The following is an 18,519-nucleotide window of genomic DNA, read 5'->3' as shown; positions in this document are numbered from 1 at the left end:
AATATTATAGTAAGTGTTACGAATATATAATATTCATGTATACAATCAGAAAACAATATAAATAAAAAAATATAGAAAGGATTTATTCACCCTTGACTGACGCTGGTTATGGCCATATTCCCTAGTAAGGGTAGCCTAGGCTAGGATAGCTTCGTATTTCTTGATTACCTTCAGCTTCGTTTCCATATAAATCATCTTCTTACTTCTTTCTTTAACGTCACTAACAATCTTGGGACCCATGACTAACCCCTTCAACTTTGAATTAAGCATTAAAATGCACTATAAATACGGTTTTGTAACCACTCACGATAGAACAAAGCTTTATCATCTCGCCATTTTGAAACGAGTGAGGCCGACCAATAGCAGAGGGCATCTCCATCATGTGACGGCAACAGAAAATAAGTGCAATTAGCTAAAAACGCCTGCAGATGGATACAACACAAATACAGCCAATCCCCCAGGGTCATGACAGTTGTTTTTGTTGCAAAGCGGGGAAAATAAAGAGGGGACGAAAAAACTCAGTATTCCACATTGCAACATGAAAAATACGTAAGCCAAGGATGCTTTAACCCGGGTGTCCACTGTGTGTGTGTGTGTGTGTGTATATATATATATATATATATATATATATATATATATATATACACACACACACACACACATTGAAAACTCCCTTGACTGTTCTCTTATTTTCACTTTAATGTCCATACAGGTAGAGTATTTGTGAACTGCATAGCCCCTCCCAACACGCACAGTTGTAGGACTGCTTGGCTTACGCGGTACTGTCCTGTCTTGTCTTGTCCTGTCCTACCTTGTCCTTTTCTAGTTGCTCCCTATTTGTTGCTAGCACTTCCTCATTGGAAATATCACTGTCTTTTCACTGTCTATTTCCCTGTCTTTTCTCCACATCATACTGATAGAATCTGACTCTTATTTAACATTATAGTAGTCATATACAGTGGTGTTTCTAGCAAGAAAAGTTGAGTGGGGCGCCAGAGTGGACACGAGCAGCAAAACCTACACAATAAATTCTATTTCAATTCACAAGCACAGTCCTTTTTTATTCATAACTTTACAAATTATAAAGGAAAGCGTTTCAATATTTCAAATGAAAGAATCACACACCTGAGGTGTTCATTTCTTGAATAGAAAGGAGGCTTTCATCTGACCAAACTTGTCCAAAACCCATTTGTCAAAATCCAAAAAGCCATGACTGAATTCATGTTCAATGGACAACATACAGTAGCTAGAGCGTTTCATCTCTGCTAATCTCTTTTTATTGTTGAAAAGTATTTTTCCTAATACCATTTGAGTTGTGATGATAATTTTGAGCAGTGACACAATTTCAGATAATGCACCCTGTAGGTTGTAACCATAACTGCAGCAGAGACAGTGTGTTGCCTATGCAACTTCGACTAACAGTACAGCATATTTTAGTCGCACATTCAAATTCAGCTCATGGACATGATTTCAACTGTGCTGCTCTAAGGTGATCACTCATGCAAAATCTCTGATCCACTTGAGCAAACTATGTTATCACAAGCTTCCTCCATAACTGCTGCAGTTTATTTACCTCTATATCCTCGGCGCTACCTCTTACTCTTGACCAATGTCATACACTTTTTTCGAGTCGATCTTTGAATCACAATGTAGTCCATGTAGTGTCCAGCAATTTTCTAAACACACATTCAGTTAGCCACGTTCCTGCTGAGCCATTCGGAGTTGAATGTGCGGATTTTGTTCTTTTCTGCTTGAACGATGTTAAAATCTATCGGATAAAATTTCAAATTTTTGCACAAGCAGCAAAGTGCTAAATTTAGTCTTTATACAAGCATCTACAATCATTCATATTGATGAGTTGCTTTTATTGTCCTTTAGGTTACAATGAAAACCGAGCTAGCTTGCTGCCACTATCCGCTAAACCTGAACAAGTTTGTTACGTCTTGACTCTGATATATGTCACTCCAATATTTTAATTGACTTGAGTTCGGACACGGGGCCACATTGACCCTGGTTGTTTACTGAGAGCGTTTAAAGACATGCACACTAGTGAGTTTTACTACGATTACTACGATTTTGGTGGTGTGTTACTTAAAGGGACAGTGTGTTAGATTTAGACCGTTTTTCATTAAAAATGAATACATTAAATGATTGTAAATTTCAAAAACAAATGAATGTGTTCTTAATGACCAACAGTTATGTTTTCAAATAATCATAGGTCTAGTTATAACTAAATTATATTACATGGGGGTGGCACTTCTCCAGAGGTGGCCATGTTTGTTATAGCTACTGACAAAGATAAATGCAGCACCTGCAGCACTTCCTGCTGTCCACAATGATAAACGGTCTAAATCTTACACAGTATCCCTTTAAACAAACACTCACGGGTCGGCCCGATTTGAGTCGCAGTTAGAGAAATTGTGTTTGTCATTGGCAAAGCCTTTGGACTATTCAAAATGTTTGCAAAAGAATTGCCTTGGTAACATAATTAGTAGTCATAATCATGAATACTATTATTCAGAATATTATTTATGGATTGGACACTCTAAAGACGAGACACATATTTTGAGCCTGCAGTGCTGCACTAGCGTCATCTGGTGGGGCCAGTCCCCACTGGCACCAAATGCAGATAATCCAAATGCACATAATCCACTGGTCCCATAACATGTTATTCTGCCATGGCTTTGTGTTGTTTTCTATGTTTTTTTTCCCCCCACAAATTTACTCAGTTATCACTCACATATCGTTCTGTTTGACTGCATTACAAATTAATATACAGTAAATACACTCCCAGTGTGATTGTTTATTAACTATCTGGTTGCACAGAATATCTGTGCCAGCAAGCATCAAGCATCTTAATAGAATAGGGTAAAATAAATGTATTATTTTATTTTATTTTTTGTATTTTGTACCAATGGTGTGTTCATATCCACTGTTGTCCTTATGGCACTGATATCAAACTCAAGGCCAGGGAGTCAGATCCGGCCCGCCACATCATTTTATGTACCCCGTGAAATGCTACTTTGACTTCAAGTTTCTAGCTGAAATACCGAACGTGTAAATTGTCTTAAAAAATAATCCAAATAAACATTTTTTTGTTCCCAATTTGTCTTTTAAACAGTTTTTTTTTTTTTTTTTACCAGCCTCTGATTTCAAAACGAGGTATTGACACACTCACTTAAAATTTATTCCAGATTTCTAACATTAAATATAACTACAATATGGCCCCTGATAAAGATGAGTTTGACACCCCTGCTTTAGATTCTACCATACAGGTGTCAAACTCAAGGACTGCCACATCATTTTATGTGGCCTGCAAAATGCTGACGACTTCAACTTTCTGGTGAAAATACCAAATTTGCAAGTTGTTTAAAAAAAAAAAATAAATCCAATCTGTCTTTTGAACAGTTTTTACTGGCCTCTGGTTTCTAAACTAGCTAAGTGTGTGTGACAAAAACACTTCACGGCCCTCTGATAGAACCTATAACTACAATGTGGTCCATGATAAACATGAGTTTGACACCCCTGCTTTATGGTATTGTTCTAACTAGCATATCATATACCACTTAAATAGCTTAAGATTATTATAAAACTAGAAAAAACACCCAGCCATTTTAGTTGTCATTGTGACATGTGGCTTGTTTGAAAAACAGTGGATGAAAACGCTGAGAGTATAATCAATATGCCGGTCCCTAATTCAAGGGCCTGACAGGAAGTCCTCTCCCACAGATACCATTACTGGTATTAATTCTGTCTGAAGATTGGAAAGGGTCACAGTAGGGTCAGCATTCCGTGTGGAGGTGACCTGACCTTTCTTGATCTTGTTTAAGCCCTCGATCCCCCAGAAGTCCTTGGATCGTTCTGGCAGCCTATTATCTGGTATGGTTGGGGCAGGTCCATCATAGTTTTAACGGTGGTCTTGTGGACCTCCCTCATGCTTTGAAGAGGCTCTTTGACTTTTACGCCCGATTATTTGTCATTATGGGACAAATATGTGTATGTTTTGATCCAGCTGTTGATGATTTACTTCTTAAGGTATTTATGATATGGCAGTATTAATGGGCTGTCGTTGATCAAAGCATCCATATCTTATTCATTATCATTATCGTCTGTGTTATTACTCAGTTACTTGAGAAGACTACGACACACAGGCTCTATCCTCGTGGGACGGATCATATGTCTGCTTGCTTGGCTTCTTCCCCTAGACACAAAACACACCCTTTAGTTTCAACATAATCAATGGGGAGTGCAGTTGGAGGAGGTGGCTACAGCAGTTGGCCTGCCTGTGATTCGCTGACACGGGCTCTTAATTAGATTAAGGAACTTGCTTAGCTTGATGCTTTGCGTCGGGATTGGGAGCAGGCTGCACAAGAGAGCGGTAGCAAGGCAGGAAGAGAAGGAGAGGAGGAGGAGGAGGCCTGCCCCGCTCACCACTTTAGTGAGAGAGGAGGGGTAAAAGAAGAAAAAGGGGAGTAACCCATCTTCTTTGCCCTTGTGTGCTGCTGCTGCTGCAGCCAGCCAGCCTCCCTCCCTCCCCCCCTCCCACCTTCTCTATCATTCTCTCTTCTTTCCCTTACTCATCTGTTTCTGTGGTTGCTCTGGAGAGGAAGGACACCTGCCGCTCCCTCATGATTCAGCCATTCTGCTGCCTGGAGCTTCACAGACAGACTAGGCAGCATGTCCAGCCTGCCACTGCGGCGCCTGGCCGTCCTGTCCGATGCACTTCAACTAGCGCAGCCGCAGATGTCCCGTTACCACAAGGCCACATCCTCCGTTAAAGTGCTCAGGTGAGTCAGCCTTCACTCTTCCGCCGTCCGACTCCGCGAAACATCACCAGAGTCTTTGAAATCTTTTTTTTTTGTCTGTTTTTATCTGCAGCATATCTGAATATTTCACTTGCAGACGTGTGCGCGAATTTCTTTGAGAGTATGGAACTCCTTTCTGTTGTGCGCAGAAGGCCGTCCGCAGGCATCTCAGACTGTTAACAAGGTCAGAATCGAGAACGTTGCAACCATTTTCCTCCGCGATCCTGGCTCACGTGATGGACAACATACTTAAAGTGACCGGTGGCTGATGCTACCTGAGGTTATAGTGTTCAGAGATCCTGCATCCAGCAGTTAAAAAAAATGACTGAGGGAGTGGAGGATTTCTCTGCAGGGCCAGTTCCCCCTCCAGGATTAGACTCTCCCTCCGGCTCCACTGCTGAGTCTGAGCAAGTCCCAGAGGAGAAACCAGAGGAGACAGAGGTAGCTGGAGAGAACGGGGAGGAGGTTGCAGAGGCAACTGCGGAGGGAGGAGATGGCGACGGCGATGATGGGGAGCATCCGGGAGCTTTAGGAGTTATGGCTCTGCCAGGCACCTGCTGTGTCTGCATAGAGATGGAGCAGATTAACAATTGCCTGCACTCCGAAAAAATCTGCATTCTACCCATCCTGGCCTGCCTGCTTAGTTTAGCTCTGTGCACAGCCGGACTCAAATGGGTCTTTGCCGATAAAATCTTTGAGTATGAACCCCCGACTCATTTAGATCCTAAACGCATAGGGCAGGACCCTATTGTCATATCAGCGGACCCTACGCTGGGAATAACGATGTCAATTCCCTATCCGTCCCAGTCAAATGTCTCCCTAACAACCACTGCCGCCATAAGCTCAGCGCATCCTGAAGTCTTATTGGAGGACAGGTCTACAAGAGCTTCGTATGTGCCTTCACGAGGTACCCAGACTGAACCGTCCGTTGCCGGTAAATCTACTGCTGCGCTTCCCACTGTCCGAAAGCAGAACCCCCTCCCTAAGACGACACAAGAAGTAAACGACATCTTCATCCCAACTATCTGTAAGTACTTACTTCCAAAAAGAACCGGGACCGACCGGGCCATCTTTTCCTTCCTTTGTTGTATAACTGCCCCATCACATCACGACAAAAGAATTTGCGATAGGCAAGGTGCAGGAGCATTTCATCCGCGTTTTAAGATGTGATTTTTATCAATGTAAACAAAAAAGGGTGTTATGTCCCAAAGGTATCTTTTATCTGTTCTATCGACTACTGCAAGAAGTATAGGCTGTCAGGCCTTTGCCTTAGAGTGGACACGTTGCGACTTGCAGTGAGCATCATGGAAGTGCATGACTAAGCCTCTGAAATATTACTAGCCTCCAGGTGCGAGCCAGTCACAATGACTTCAGCATACAAGTCAGTGCCATTGTTTCGACTTTCACACTTTGATTTGGGCACGTAAGAATGGACGGAGCTGGTCCTACTATGCAAATCTGCACTTGGAGGCAGCATACAGTATTACCGTCATATGAAAGAGTGAAAATCAATAATGCATGACACAAACTGAAACACCAGGCTGTGGGCAAAGGGAGACTTCCTGTTCACTGCCAGTGTTTCTTTTCAAGGTCAGAGCTTGCTGAAGGCTAATTGATGTCCCCGGCATCCTTTTACCGCAGGGGGAAAAACGCAGTACGCTAATGCTGTGTGCAACATAACGATTCAGTGGTAGTTACAAAATTGTTGGATTTCTCTCAGCGTTCCTTGGATGGCTAATCTTAAAATGATGGTGAGCGATTGATGTCTTAGGTGTTACATTTTTTTCGCAGCATAAGTATTTACTTTATATGCCAATAACTTGACAAGAACAATTATATAATTCAAATTGTGTCACATCAAAGTTGCACTCTTGGGCAAAAGTGTGCCAATTTAGGTAAAATGGCTAAATTCAGTGCTAAATTCAAAGAGCCAGTGTTTCTCAAATGGTGGGGCGGGCCCTCCTGGGGGGTGCCCGAGGCAATGTGAGGGATTTGATTTTGCCATGTGAAGTGTAATTGTCATAAGAAGGATTGGCATCTTTTTTTTCAGGCACTTTGATGCACTTGGGATTCTTTTCTGCTTTGGCCAGGGGTGTCAAACTCGCTTTAGCTTGCGGGCTTTAGGGCAATCCATTCCCAACTGGGCCAGACCAATAAAATCATGGTACAGTACATATCTATGTAACTTTAAAAAAACTATTTTAAATTTATGTATTTTTTTATTACAGTCCAAAACAGTGAAAGCACAAAATCTCTATTTATTATAAAACATTTCAAGCTTTTCATTTTTTTTTTTTAATTCCGCTCATTTTTATAATTTTCACACAAAATCATCTCGCAGGCCTGATTAAGCCCATTTGCGGCTCGCTGGTCATATGTTTGACACCTCAAGATTCAAGAGATTTTTTGTCATATGTATAGCTGTACCACACAATGAAATTGTTAATCTGTTCACTTCCCGAGCAGCAGACTCTATTCCATAATTGAGCAATAAATAAATAGCAATAAACAACAGAGACAATGGTGCTAATAATATAGTGCAGAATATCAAGTATTCCAAAAATTTTAGTGCAAGATATCGTTTATGCATGCAGTAGGAGGCAGATTAGTTTGTGAGGGATTTGTTGAGAATCCGGATGGCTTGTGGGTAGAAGCTGTTTGCCAGTCTGGCAATCCTGGCCCTCAGGCTCGTGTAAGCTCTTGGCCTGTTTGGCCAATCCTTTAACCTGTGTAAATGCTGTAAAAAAAAGTTAACAGAAGGGTTTTTTTTAATTTTTATTTTGCTTTTTCCTTGTGTCAATGTTAAAAAGGATAAAGCTTTCGGTATACAGTATTCCCTCGTTTATCGCGGGGGTTACGTTCCAAAAATAACACGCCCAAAGTGAAATCCGCGAAGTAGCCAGCTTTATTTTTTTTTTATTATTTTACAATGCCATACTAAACTATAGAATAAAACCAAAAATCAAAACCTGTTCTAAAGCCCGAAATTTGTTTAAAAATTCATTTTAATATAGTAATACAAAGTTGGAAACATTGTCAATCACAAATTTCACAGTCCCAGCTATGCCTCTTCGTCCTGAACCGGCACATTGTTATGAGTAGTTTTTGAGCCCTTTCTTTTTCTGAGCAAGAAGATTTTTATATGCCCGGACATCGAATTAAAGTGAAGCCTCTTATATCATAACAATACACTTGAAATTTCAATTTATTATAAAAGAAATAAAAGTCAGATTTCCAAAGCTGTGCATTTCTCCGTTGCTGTCTGTGTGTCTACATAGTGTGTGTTTGCTCTCGGCACGCCTACGAGTCACGTGATCGGCTCCCAGAGACCAAGCTGTCAATCATTGTGCTTAGTAGCACGTTCGCACACGGCAGTTACAGGAGAGACGAAAGCAAGCTTTTGGATCCTCTTGCCTTTTGTAATAAATTGGCAAGTGAAAAAACAATACAGTACGGCGTCACTTATTTTATTTCGAGACAACAGTAAAGCCCCTGAGCCATTCAGGATTCAGAGCACAATGCGCTGTAAAAAATATATCCACACTGTAAAAAATCCGTGAAGCAGCAAAAGATGAACCGCGATAAAGCAAGGGATTACTGTACTCATACAATTTTAATAATCTTATTTATGGTTGGTGTGGCAAGGGTGTGTGGGTGGGGGGTGGGGGGGGTTCTCTTTTCTTGGGATAGCTTTGCAAAATATATAGTTGAGAAGCATTGGATTGAGCCAATGCTGGATTATTTGTGCCCAGTGCAATGGGTTGAGTTGACAGAGTGCACTGGATCTCAATTTTGAGCCCATCGACAGGTAAAAACTAACCATATTGACAATTTATGGCTACCAAAAAATTAGTTCTTTAGTTTTCAGCCACCGACCTTTAAGTAAAAAAAAACCTCAAACATCAAGACCCCTCCCGAACGGTGAATAATTGGAATGGAATGAAAACATCACAGACTGATCACACTCACAATTACCATATTTACTAATTGTGATAACTGTAATTTTACGCGTCAAAAGTACCTGTGGTGTTAGTACACTGTATCATGAGCTCTTAGCGCAGTCCTTTTCAAATAGTGGGGCAGGGGGTGCTATTTTTTATTTTATTTTTTTGAGACATCTTGATCCACTTGGTTCTTTTTTTTCTGTTTTCGACTAACCGGTAACCAGTATAAAAACTGTAAAAAGTAGTTAACAGTTGAAAGTTGACTCCTATTGCTTTGTTTGTTAAGGTTCAAAATGATACAGTTTTAGGTACCGTATAATCATATAATAATGATTTATAGCTTTCATTTATATTGGGGGCAATGAGTGGGGGTGGGGGCAAAAATGTTTCTCTTTCCTGGGGAGGCTTTGCAAAATATAATTGAGAAGCACTGACTTAGTGAATTCTAGCACCGGTAAGAAAAATTGTATCATAGATTTCTATCAACATTGTCTAACAAAAACGTAGCAGCAATTTTCCCATCTCAGCAAATCACTTGCAGGCTGGCTAACGTGCAGGGTGATTTCTCTCAGCCAACTAGCCAGAATGAATAATTATAGAAAAAAAATTGAAAACAATCAAATCTTGAGAAACATGATTTCATTGAAATTAAAATATTGTTCGCATTGCATTGGTAATATTTGTTTTCTTGTAAAATACTACTAATAATTTAATAGTTAATTTATTTGTATAGCCCTTAATCACAACAGAGTCTCTAGAGCAGGGGTCCCCAAACTTTTTTAACTGAGGACCACAGTACTCTTTTCTTCTCAGATGAAGGGCCGGGTCTGTTTGTGATAATCGCAGAGGTGCCTGAACATGAACGTTTATTGTTTTCCAGAATGCCGCACATAACCAAATATTAATACCCCTTTCCAGAATGTCACATTCCATGTGTGTGTAAGTCTCGATTGTGTGGTCAGAGAAAAAAAAAAATCATAACGCATCTCTAGTATTATTCTGAGGGGCCAGATCCGGCCCGCAGGCCGTAGTTTGGGGACCAATGCTCTAAGTGCTTCGCAAGGGGAATTATCGAGATGTGTGATTCTGGACTTCCAAGTTTTGTGTTATTAGGAGACAGCTAGTGTGATGGAAACGTGATTGAAAATTTTGAAACCATCCATGGTTTGATTCCATCTTGGATCTGTCTTCAGTACTCACAGCTTTGAGTGAGTGCAGACTTCTCCCTATACCCATGTTGATTTTTCTGGGTGTTCTTAGTTCCTCTACAACTAAAAACATGAAAGGTTGGTCATTTCCAGTGAAATTTTGCCGTCTGATTTTGGTGCTCTGTAGCAAGAAGGTTAATGTCCCCTATGCTTTAGGGTAGTGCTTCTTAATTATATTTTGCCAAGTTCCCCCAGGAAAAAAAAACAAAATAACTTTTATTGCAATTATACTTAACATAAAAAAAAAACAAAGCCTTTACCCTATACATATATATATATATATATATATATATATATATATATATATATATATATATATATATATATATATATTTGCGCTTCAATTTAGCCATTTTAGGGTGACCACTTCAGACTTGTTTGATATTTTTCAAAACTACTTTCAAGCATCATAATTCTTAGTTTTTTTTTTTTTTTTTTTAGATTTGATCTTAGGACAAGTAAATTTCTCTTTTTTTGCTTGCATATTTTAGTATTTTGTATGTGGATTATTTCAACTTCAATGGGTGGGCCAACAAGGCTATCTTGACAAAATACGAATTTGGAATTTTACATATATTTGTTTTGTAATGTATGGAATAGAAGCGAAACATTTTAAGATCTATATTACAGAAGTATTGTTGTATTTCAGTACAAGTGGACCTTGCCGATAAGTCGATCCCTGCCTTATTTACTTCAATTATGTTGTATTTTACAAAATCGCGATTTTAAGTCTACCCCTTACTTTAGTGGTTATACGTAGATTATGGCTGTCCAAATTAAAATGACATAATTATGGTACTTTTAGATACATTTCTTCATGGTATGTCGAGTAACATACTGTTGCGGTTATTGGCGGGGCCGGAAATGAGACAAGTGCGAGACAATGCACACACGCGCTTGGACATAAATGCTGAAACTAATAAAACAATAACATGATTAGACGTTTCAATGTTTTGGTTTTTTGACACAGGTGAATATTAATTTGTCGAAAAGCCCTAAAAGTCATCATCACTATCTGATACGCCAAATAGCTCCTCCCATTTAACTCTTGGACAACCTCTCCTTCCTGCTTGTCATTTGCGCAAACATCCTCATTACTCTTCCAGGGATCCTCAGACCCGTCCCATTTGTTTGAAATGGAGGATTTGCTGATCATTTTACTTGGGATGTTCTTTCCCCAAGTAACGACTATTGTGAGATCAAAGCGTGGAAGGTTGCCCTTGGCTGTTTCTCCCCCCACCAGCTGACATCCATGCCGGCTTGTTCAACCATACGACTGAAGGAGACAAGTCAAGCCGTATTTGCCATTTCATAATGGGTCTGCCGGAAAAATGATCCACACAGCCTCACTGTTGACAACAAAGAGGCATTTAATGCGGCGCTTGACAAAAATGTAAACACGAGGTAGATAAAATTATGACGGTATTCCTTATTTCACATTGAAATTAATGTTATTGGTATTCACACACAAATATGTGAAAAAATGGCTTGTTTTGAGGTATGTGGTTCCCCTAATAGGCGGCCGGAAATGAGGGAAAAAAAACTTGACTTGTACTCGGAGAAATACGGTTGGTGTCTTCCAGACAGGGCATGAAAAACTCAAAGTGCGGTAAAAAAAAGTAGCTTTAATTCATTCATTCCCACCACTGTATGAGACCACATGGCAGTTGGAAAATATTCCATCTGCTTCAAAAAGTCATAAAGTACTCTGATAAATGTTGATGTTCCACAGTGACGCATCATACTTTCAACTGTGTGCGAATGAATGTATACAGAGAGCCTTATATGACTCAATTTGATTGTGTCAGCAGTCATAACATCATCAAGAAACACAAGTGAGCCTGTTCAGTTTCATATTAGCAACACCACTGCCATTTTGGGAACATGATTTTGTTTGCTTTGGATCATGAATGATGTGTGATAGGTCAGTACGAAACTGAAAAAAAAAGATTAAAGTGCATCAAAGTGCCTGAAAAAACATTTGATGCTGAAAAATAATATTACATCAATAAATAATAATAAATGTAAATTGATATGGAACATTATCACAGAGCACCAATGTCTTAAACATTTTAACCTGAATAAAAAAGTATCACATGTAGTGCTGATTATTTTTGTTTTATTTTACTGAATTACATTACTCATTTATATGATCTATAAAAACAAAACAAAAACTGTTGAGAGCAATTTAATACGTTTATGACTCCCAGACTTAGACACTGAGAGCTCTACACTGCTCCACTTCTCAAGGCAAAAGCAAAGCCTGTTCCCAGGGGTCATACGCCCCCTCCGCCATCACATCCCACTCCCCTGGGGGTCTACCCTCACTATTTGAGAAGGACTGCTTCAGACCAAAGGTGCCCAAATCTGATCCTCAGTGTCCCCTTTCTGGACCATTTTTTATGTAACCCTCTTCCAAAACACCTAACTCAAATGATCAAAGTTGTTACGAGGCTTCTGCAAAGCTTGCTAATGAGCTGATGATTTAATTCCGGTGTGTTGTGGAGGGTAACAACAAAAACAGGCAGGAAAAGGGTTCTCAGTAGGGTTTAGATGATGGTTTGAATTTTAAGTTTTGCTTTGCTCAAATCATGTAGAATTGATAAACCTTTCACTACCCATTTTTTTTCCGAAAAAACAAATGATCACATATATTACTTGTTTATAAGTCTAGGACACTTGGAAAATTAGTTTTAAAGTTCCCACTTGCATAGATTAGGTTACGGACCCTAGGATTTGTTTGTCCCTGTATTTTACAATACTACTACTACTAATAATAATAATAACGTGCCAGAGAAGTGAAAATGATTACCGAATGGCTACACACCATGGTAATCAGTGTAATCTATGTAGCACTTATATGCATATATACACATATATAGCACATATTACAGAATCAATATATTTCCGCAGTACTAGATGGTTAAATCATGACAAGCTACCTTGTTGACAGTAGGCCCAGCGTTGGCTTATTGTGTGTGCGTAAATGCCACTAGAATCTGTAGATAGGGGTGTAATGAACTTATTTCTTCTTATCGCCACCATCCCTTTAGCCAATGCCATTTTTTTAAAAGTGCACAGGTGCATTGTCCCATCGGGAGTGAAAGGGTTAAGGAAGGCCATGGTCTAAATCGGGGGTAGGCAAGCCCGTTCTTAGAGAGTTGCTTACCTGCATGTTTTTGATGTCATGTTCATACATCACACTTGATTCAAACAATCAGCTCATCAGCAAGCTCTGCAGAAGCCTGATAACGATCCTGATCATTTGAACCGTGTTTGTTATCGAAGAAAGGCATTGAAAACATCCAGGATAGCGGCTCTCTCGGACCGGAGTTGCCTAGCCCCGATCTAACTGTTTGTGTTGTCTGTATAAACAGCAACACCATATGTATTGAATAGTCTTTTGTTTCACAATTCCACAACAATGTTATTGCAGTTCCAAATCAAACCGTAATAAGAGGCTTAAAATTGTGTAGTAAGCAAAAGGATTCCACCAAAGACTTCTGCCGTGCTGTTTATGTATCATTTTGTGCTGAAGTCAAATCTCAAAGACCGACAATAATAACCACTTTTTCACAGGGCTTTGGCACTGTATTTGTCATTTCAATAGCTGTCAGATGTGGTGGGGGTTCACAACTGTCCATTTTATCACCTCTCTGGAATCTGCTGGCTTCCCCTCTCATTGTGTATGACAAGCGCCTTTGCAAGAATGAACATGTCTTGGACATTTCTTTTGGAAACAAGTGCTGTGAACGTCATTGTCTGTAATACTAACATAAGTAGTGCCTTCCTTCCATTCATTTGTCGAACTCAAATACCCACCTGGGGAAACCAGGAGTCATACAAGTAATGGATGAAGTAATGAGAGATTAATCCTTGTGTGATGACTAAACGTGACAGTTACTGTAGCTGTCATGTTTAGAGTTTAAAACGAACAGAGTTTCCGTCCACTTGAAATAATCTGTTTAACTTTGTCTTAAAATGTGCTGTCAGCATATTCAGGGTAATGACATTATTTTTTACTGACATTGACATTGTTCCTTTTGTAGTTTTTGACCTGTAAAGTATCTTTTTTATAATGACGGTTCTTGAAAATGGTGGTCAAATATAAAGTGTTCGAAAAACACATTGGACCGCCATTCAAAAGACCATAGCATGACCAAGATTTTTGCTTTTTTGCAGACTTTGTAATGCATGCAGCTCCTCAGAAAAAAAAAAAATCAAGCAAATCATACTATTTCTGTTTCTGAATTTCTGTTCAGAATCTTCACTCTTTAATTTGAAGTCTGACATTGTTTGGTACACGCTCATTTTCCTACGTCACCATCAAAGAGTTAAGAGCAGCATGAGCACTACTTGTGGCGATGATGTCATGAAGGCGGAAGTTTTTTTCGGGGGCGCTTGCAAATTTTGAACTTTGGAAAATCAGATGGACAGCTGACCGGCGATTACAACCTGGAAAGGGTCCAGGATGCTAATGAAATGGAAATGACGAACCAGCAAAAAAAAAAAAAAAAAAAAAGTAAAATATCCTCTTCTGCAAAATGGCCGCCCCCTAAAATGGATGCTGGCTTATTCCATATACTGTACAGTGGTCTCTCGCTAGATTGCAGTTTAGGTTTTGCGACCTCACTACATTGCAGATTATTGAAAGATTTTTATGCCGAACGGCATATATTGAAAATACGGAAGATGTAATGTTCACGGCACTTTACGCACAGCAGCTGCTTTAGAGTAGCGCCGACCTGATTTACTGCATAACACTCCCATGCTAAGTCTAACGTGGAGTCTGAACCAGTCTGAACTTGTTCATTTTTGGTCTTGTTAAGCTGCATATGAATGTACCACTGCTTGTCATTCAACATTGTGTCATGGAATTTAAAAAATGTATTTTGGCTCAAAAGAGGAAACAGTGCAAACCTCTTCACAATTCTTACAGCCGTTTTTACCTGGTTGAGGGGAATGAGTGCGGCTGCATGAGGTACGCACGTGGCCGGAGAACTTCATTGATAGCAGAAGAGTGCTAACTGTTAACTCTTCCAGAGACATATATATATATATATATATATATATATATATATATATATATATATATATATATATATATATATATCATGGCGACTGTTTTTAGTGCTGCCAAGTAGAGATAACGACTTGTCACGCTCTGAAGGACTCTATGTTATGTGTAGTAAAAGAAATGAAAGTTTGTGCCCAGAAAGAGATGTGCCTCCGTACTCTGGTTAGGAGATAAAGAAAGGTAGGCAAGATTTTGTTAAAGACATTTCATACACTTTATTTATATATGTACATCGTCCACCAGGCGACAAATCCTGCTTTGCGGAATTCGCTTATCCCATGGTGTTCTTGTGCCCATTAACCGTGGTAAATGAAGGATTACTGTACCACAAATGCAATATTAATCAGAATGCCTTGTTAAGACAAGCGAAGGAGCATGGAACATTATTGCAAAGATTTTTTTCTTTTGTTTTGTTTTACTCCCCTTTTAATTTATAAGAAAATCAAGCTATCAATTAATTTTATGATACACTTGGGACACCCTTGGGAATCTTGGGGCCCCAGACAATTGGGTATATTTGCCAAATGGTAAGTGCTTCCTTGTTGACATATTGGAGACTTTATCAGCTGGGCAGTGGGTGACGGCAGTGACATGGAGTCAGGGGACAGAAAAGATTTCTATACTGTACTGTATGCTCTCTTTCTGTTGCACCAGTCATTACTCATAACCCACTCAGGATGTAATTATACCATGAGTCATAGTGATACTTGATTTCTGAGTAAACACAGCAAATCCTGACATCATTATCTCAGGGAAATTACTAGGGTTGGAAACGATAACCCGATTCGACCGGATATCCGGTTTTACAGGCAAGCGATACAGGTGTATCGGTAGCATATAACGAATCGACAATACAAAGCCACAAATCCTTAGATGAATCGATTGTAGAGCGATGAATCGACTATCGAGAGAATATGATTCGGTTACCCAAGGCTTTACAGTTTTCCTCTCTAACATAAGGCAAGAGCTGATGAAACGACAGTCACGCATGCTCTGTAGCCTTTTTTTCACTCTCCTGCAGCGCGGTTCATCTTTCACGGGTTCGCTGCTTCACGGATTTTTACAGAGTGGATATTTTTTACAGCGCATTGTGCTCTGAATCCTGATTGGCTTTACTGTTGTCTCGAAATAAAATATCGATGCTGTGCTGTATTGGTTTTTCACTTGTCAATTTATTACAAAAGGCAAGAGGATCCAAAAGCTTGCTTTTGCCTCCTGTGTCTCTCCTGAGCCCGTGTGCGCTCAGCTCAGCACACACGTTGCAAACATACATGTAAGCACAATGATTGACAGCTTGGTCTCTGGGAGCCAATCACATGACCCGTAGGCGTGCCGAGAGGAAAAGCACACGTCTGTGAGCCTACCGAGAGCAACGGAGAAATGCACAGTTTTGGAAATCTGACTTTTACTTAGATTTCTTTTGTAATAAATTGAAATTTCAAGTGTATTGTTATAATATAAGAGGCTTCACTTTAATTCGATGTCCGGGCATATCCGTTGATAAAAATCTTCTTGCTCAGAAAAAGAAAGAGCTCAACAACTACTCATAACAATGTGCGGGTTCAGGACGAAGAGGCATAGCTTGGACTGTGAAATACACGAGACAATGTTTCCAACTTTGTATTACTATATTAAAATGATTGTGTTAAACAAATTTGGGGCTTTAAAACAGGTTTTTGGCTTTATTATATAGTTTAGTATTGCAGTGTAAAATAAAAAAAAATAAATAAAAAAGGAACATAACCCACGCGATAAACGAGGAATTACTGTATTCCACATCGCAACATGAAAAAAACGTAAGCCAGGGAATCTGTAACTTGGGGGTCCACTGTATTTGTGTTTTAAGTGCCTCTGTACACCGGCTCCCAAAATGTGGTTCAGACCGAGCCACGCCCTGAAACTGCAACAGTCGTGGCATTTGTAATACCGCTGTCTGACAGACTCTCTCTCATTCAAAGGAACTGCACTAAAATGACACTACACTCTTTTCTGCTACTTACTGCAGCATCTGATGCTCAAATTCCCCTTTGGGATTAATAAAGTTGACCTTTCAAATTGATTAATGCGTAACGATATACATACTTAGCTAATGAAAGGCCGTGTTTTTGGGGGTGTTTTTTATTGCACGAAGACACTTTTACAGGGCCTCATGTAATAAACGTGAGTGAAGTTGGCCATACGGATAGATAAAACGTACAGGATTTGAATTTACAGAAATGTAAGCTCACATATGTAAGGAAATAACTAGCAACAAAAAACCTACATATTTTAACAGCCAAAACACTATTTGGTGTAGAGGAAGACCATAGAGTAAAATGGTGTGGCAGAGGAAAAAAAGGACCCCCTTCCAAGGCTAGTTGCTGATTGTGCAGCATGCATGAGTGAATGCACGATTCCACATCGACCCTAGAGAGAAAACATTGCATCAAGCCTCAGAAATAAAAATGTGGTTGAGTGAAGTCTGAGGCCACAGAGGGTCAGAATGAGAAAAAGGGAAGACACTGTCTGATAAAGCCCACATACAGATGAGAGCTAAGATGACAGGGGTAAAGAGTACTTAAGTGAACAAAAGTGACAAAGATCTGAGGAAGACATTTTTTTGTTGGGAATTGTGGTTTGCATGCAATCGTTATTTGATGAAGGCAAGGCATTAGTGATTCCTGAAATGCATGCCTTTTAGGTAGGAATATGCACTTGAATGTGTAATTTTATTCTTATCTGACATAATCAATTGCATGAATAAACAGAGTTGGTTCAACTCACTAGTTGTCATTCACAGTTATAATACAGCTGACTTTACCGAAGCTTTATTTGTAGTAGCTCACTTTCTTAGTTCTGGTTTCAGGTTTCTTGCTGATAAAGCAATCTGGGATGCATTTCCACTGCAAGGTGGTTGCTTTTTCAAGTAACCAAAGGCTGCAGAACAAATCTGCATTCTTTCTCTGATTGGCCTTTGGCCAGAAATGCAAGATAGACATTTTTTAATTCCCTAAATACTTTTTTATTTTTATTTTAGTAAATTCAACATCAGCAACTTTGTTTTACTTGTAGTGTATGTGTCATGAAATTTAGACACATGTTAATAAAACCGTCTTCCATTATTGTAGAGCAGGCGGTTATAAATTAAAAAAACCGACATCTGCCATTTGAGTGTCATGGAAAGCAGAATAATGCCGTCCAGTGGCCATGATTGCTATTTGGACTCTCATGCAATCTTCCTTCGCTGTGAGATCAGATGAGGGTTGATTAATATGGTGGTGTTATATAGGTTAGGGATAAATGCCTTTGTTTTCATGTTACATTTATATTACTGTGTTGTGTTTCAATTGCAGCTAACTGCAGTACAGTGCTTCTCAATTGTATTTTACCAAGCCCCCATTATGAAAGAGAAAATGATTCACGCGTCCTTTCTCAAAGGACTGACTATTAATAATATTATCTGTAGATATTGTATAAATATACCTAAACCTGTATGCTTTTTAACG

At 39.4% G+C, this 18,519-nt stretch overlaps 1 protein-coding gene across 3 annotated transcripts in view; it reads left to right on the top strand.

The window, feature by feature from the left end:
• The first annotated feature begins 4,377 nt into the window (after positions 1 to 4,377).
• The window catches only part of nrg1 (neuregulin 1), a 43,777-nt gene continuing 29,635 nt past the window's right edge, over positions 4,378 to 18,519 (top strand). For all 3 annotated transcript variants that reach the window (XM_088435821.1, XM_088435820.1, XM_088435819.1), the window contains exons 1-2: positions 4,378 to 4,787; positions 4,879 to 5,832. In XM_088435821.1, the coding sequence (XP_088291947.1) occupies positions 5,127 to 5,832 (706 nt within the window). In that variant the 5' untranslated portion in view covers positions 4,378 to 4,787; positions 4,879 to 5,126. The remainder of the gene's footprint in view (positions 4,788 to 4,878; positions 5,833 to 18,519) is intronic.

The sequence above is a fragment of the Hippichthys cyanospilos genome, chromosome 15 (genome assembly GCF_059441005.1).
Source record: "Hippichthys cyanospilos isolate Australia breed blue-spotted pipefish chromosome 15, RoL_Hcya_1.0, whole genome shotgun sequence".
NCBI classification, from domain to species: Eukaryota; Metazoa; Chordata; class Actinopteri; order Syngnathiformes; family Syngnathidae; genus Hippichthys; species Hippichthys cyanospilos.
This window is presented reverse-complemented; position numbering and strand designations above follow the sequence as displayed.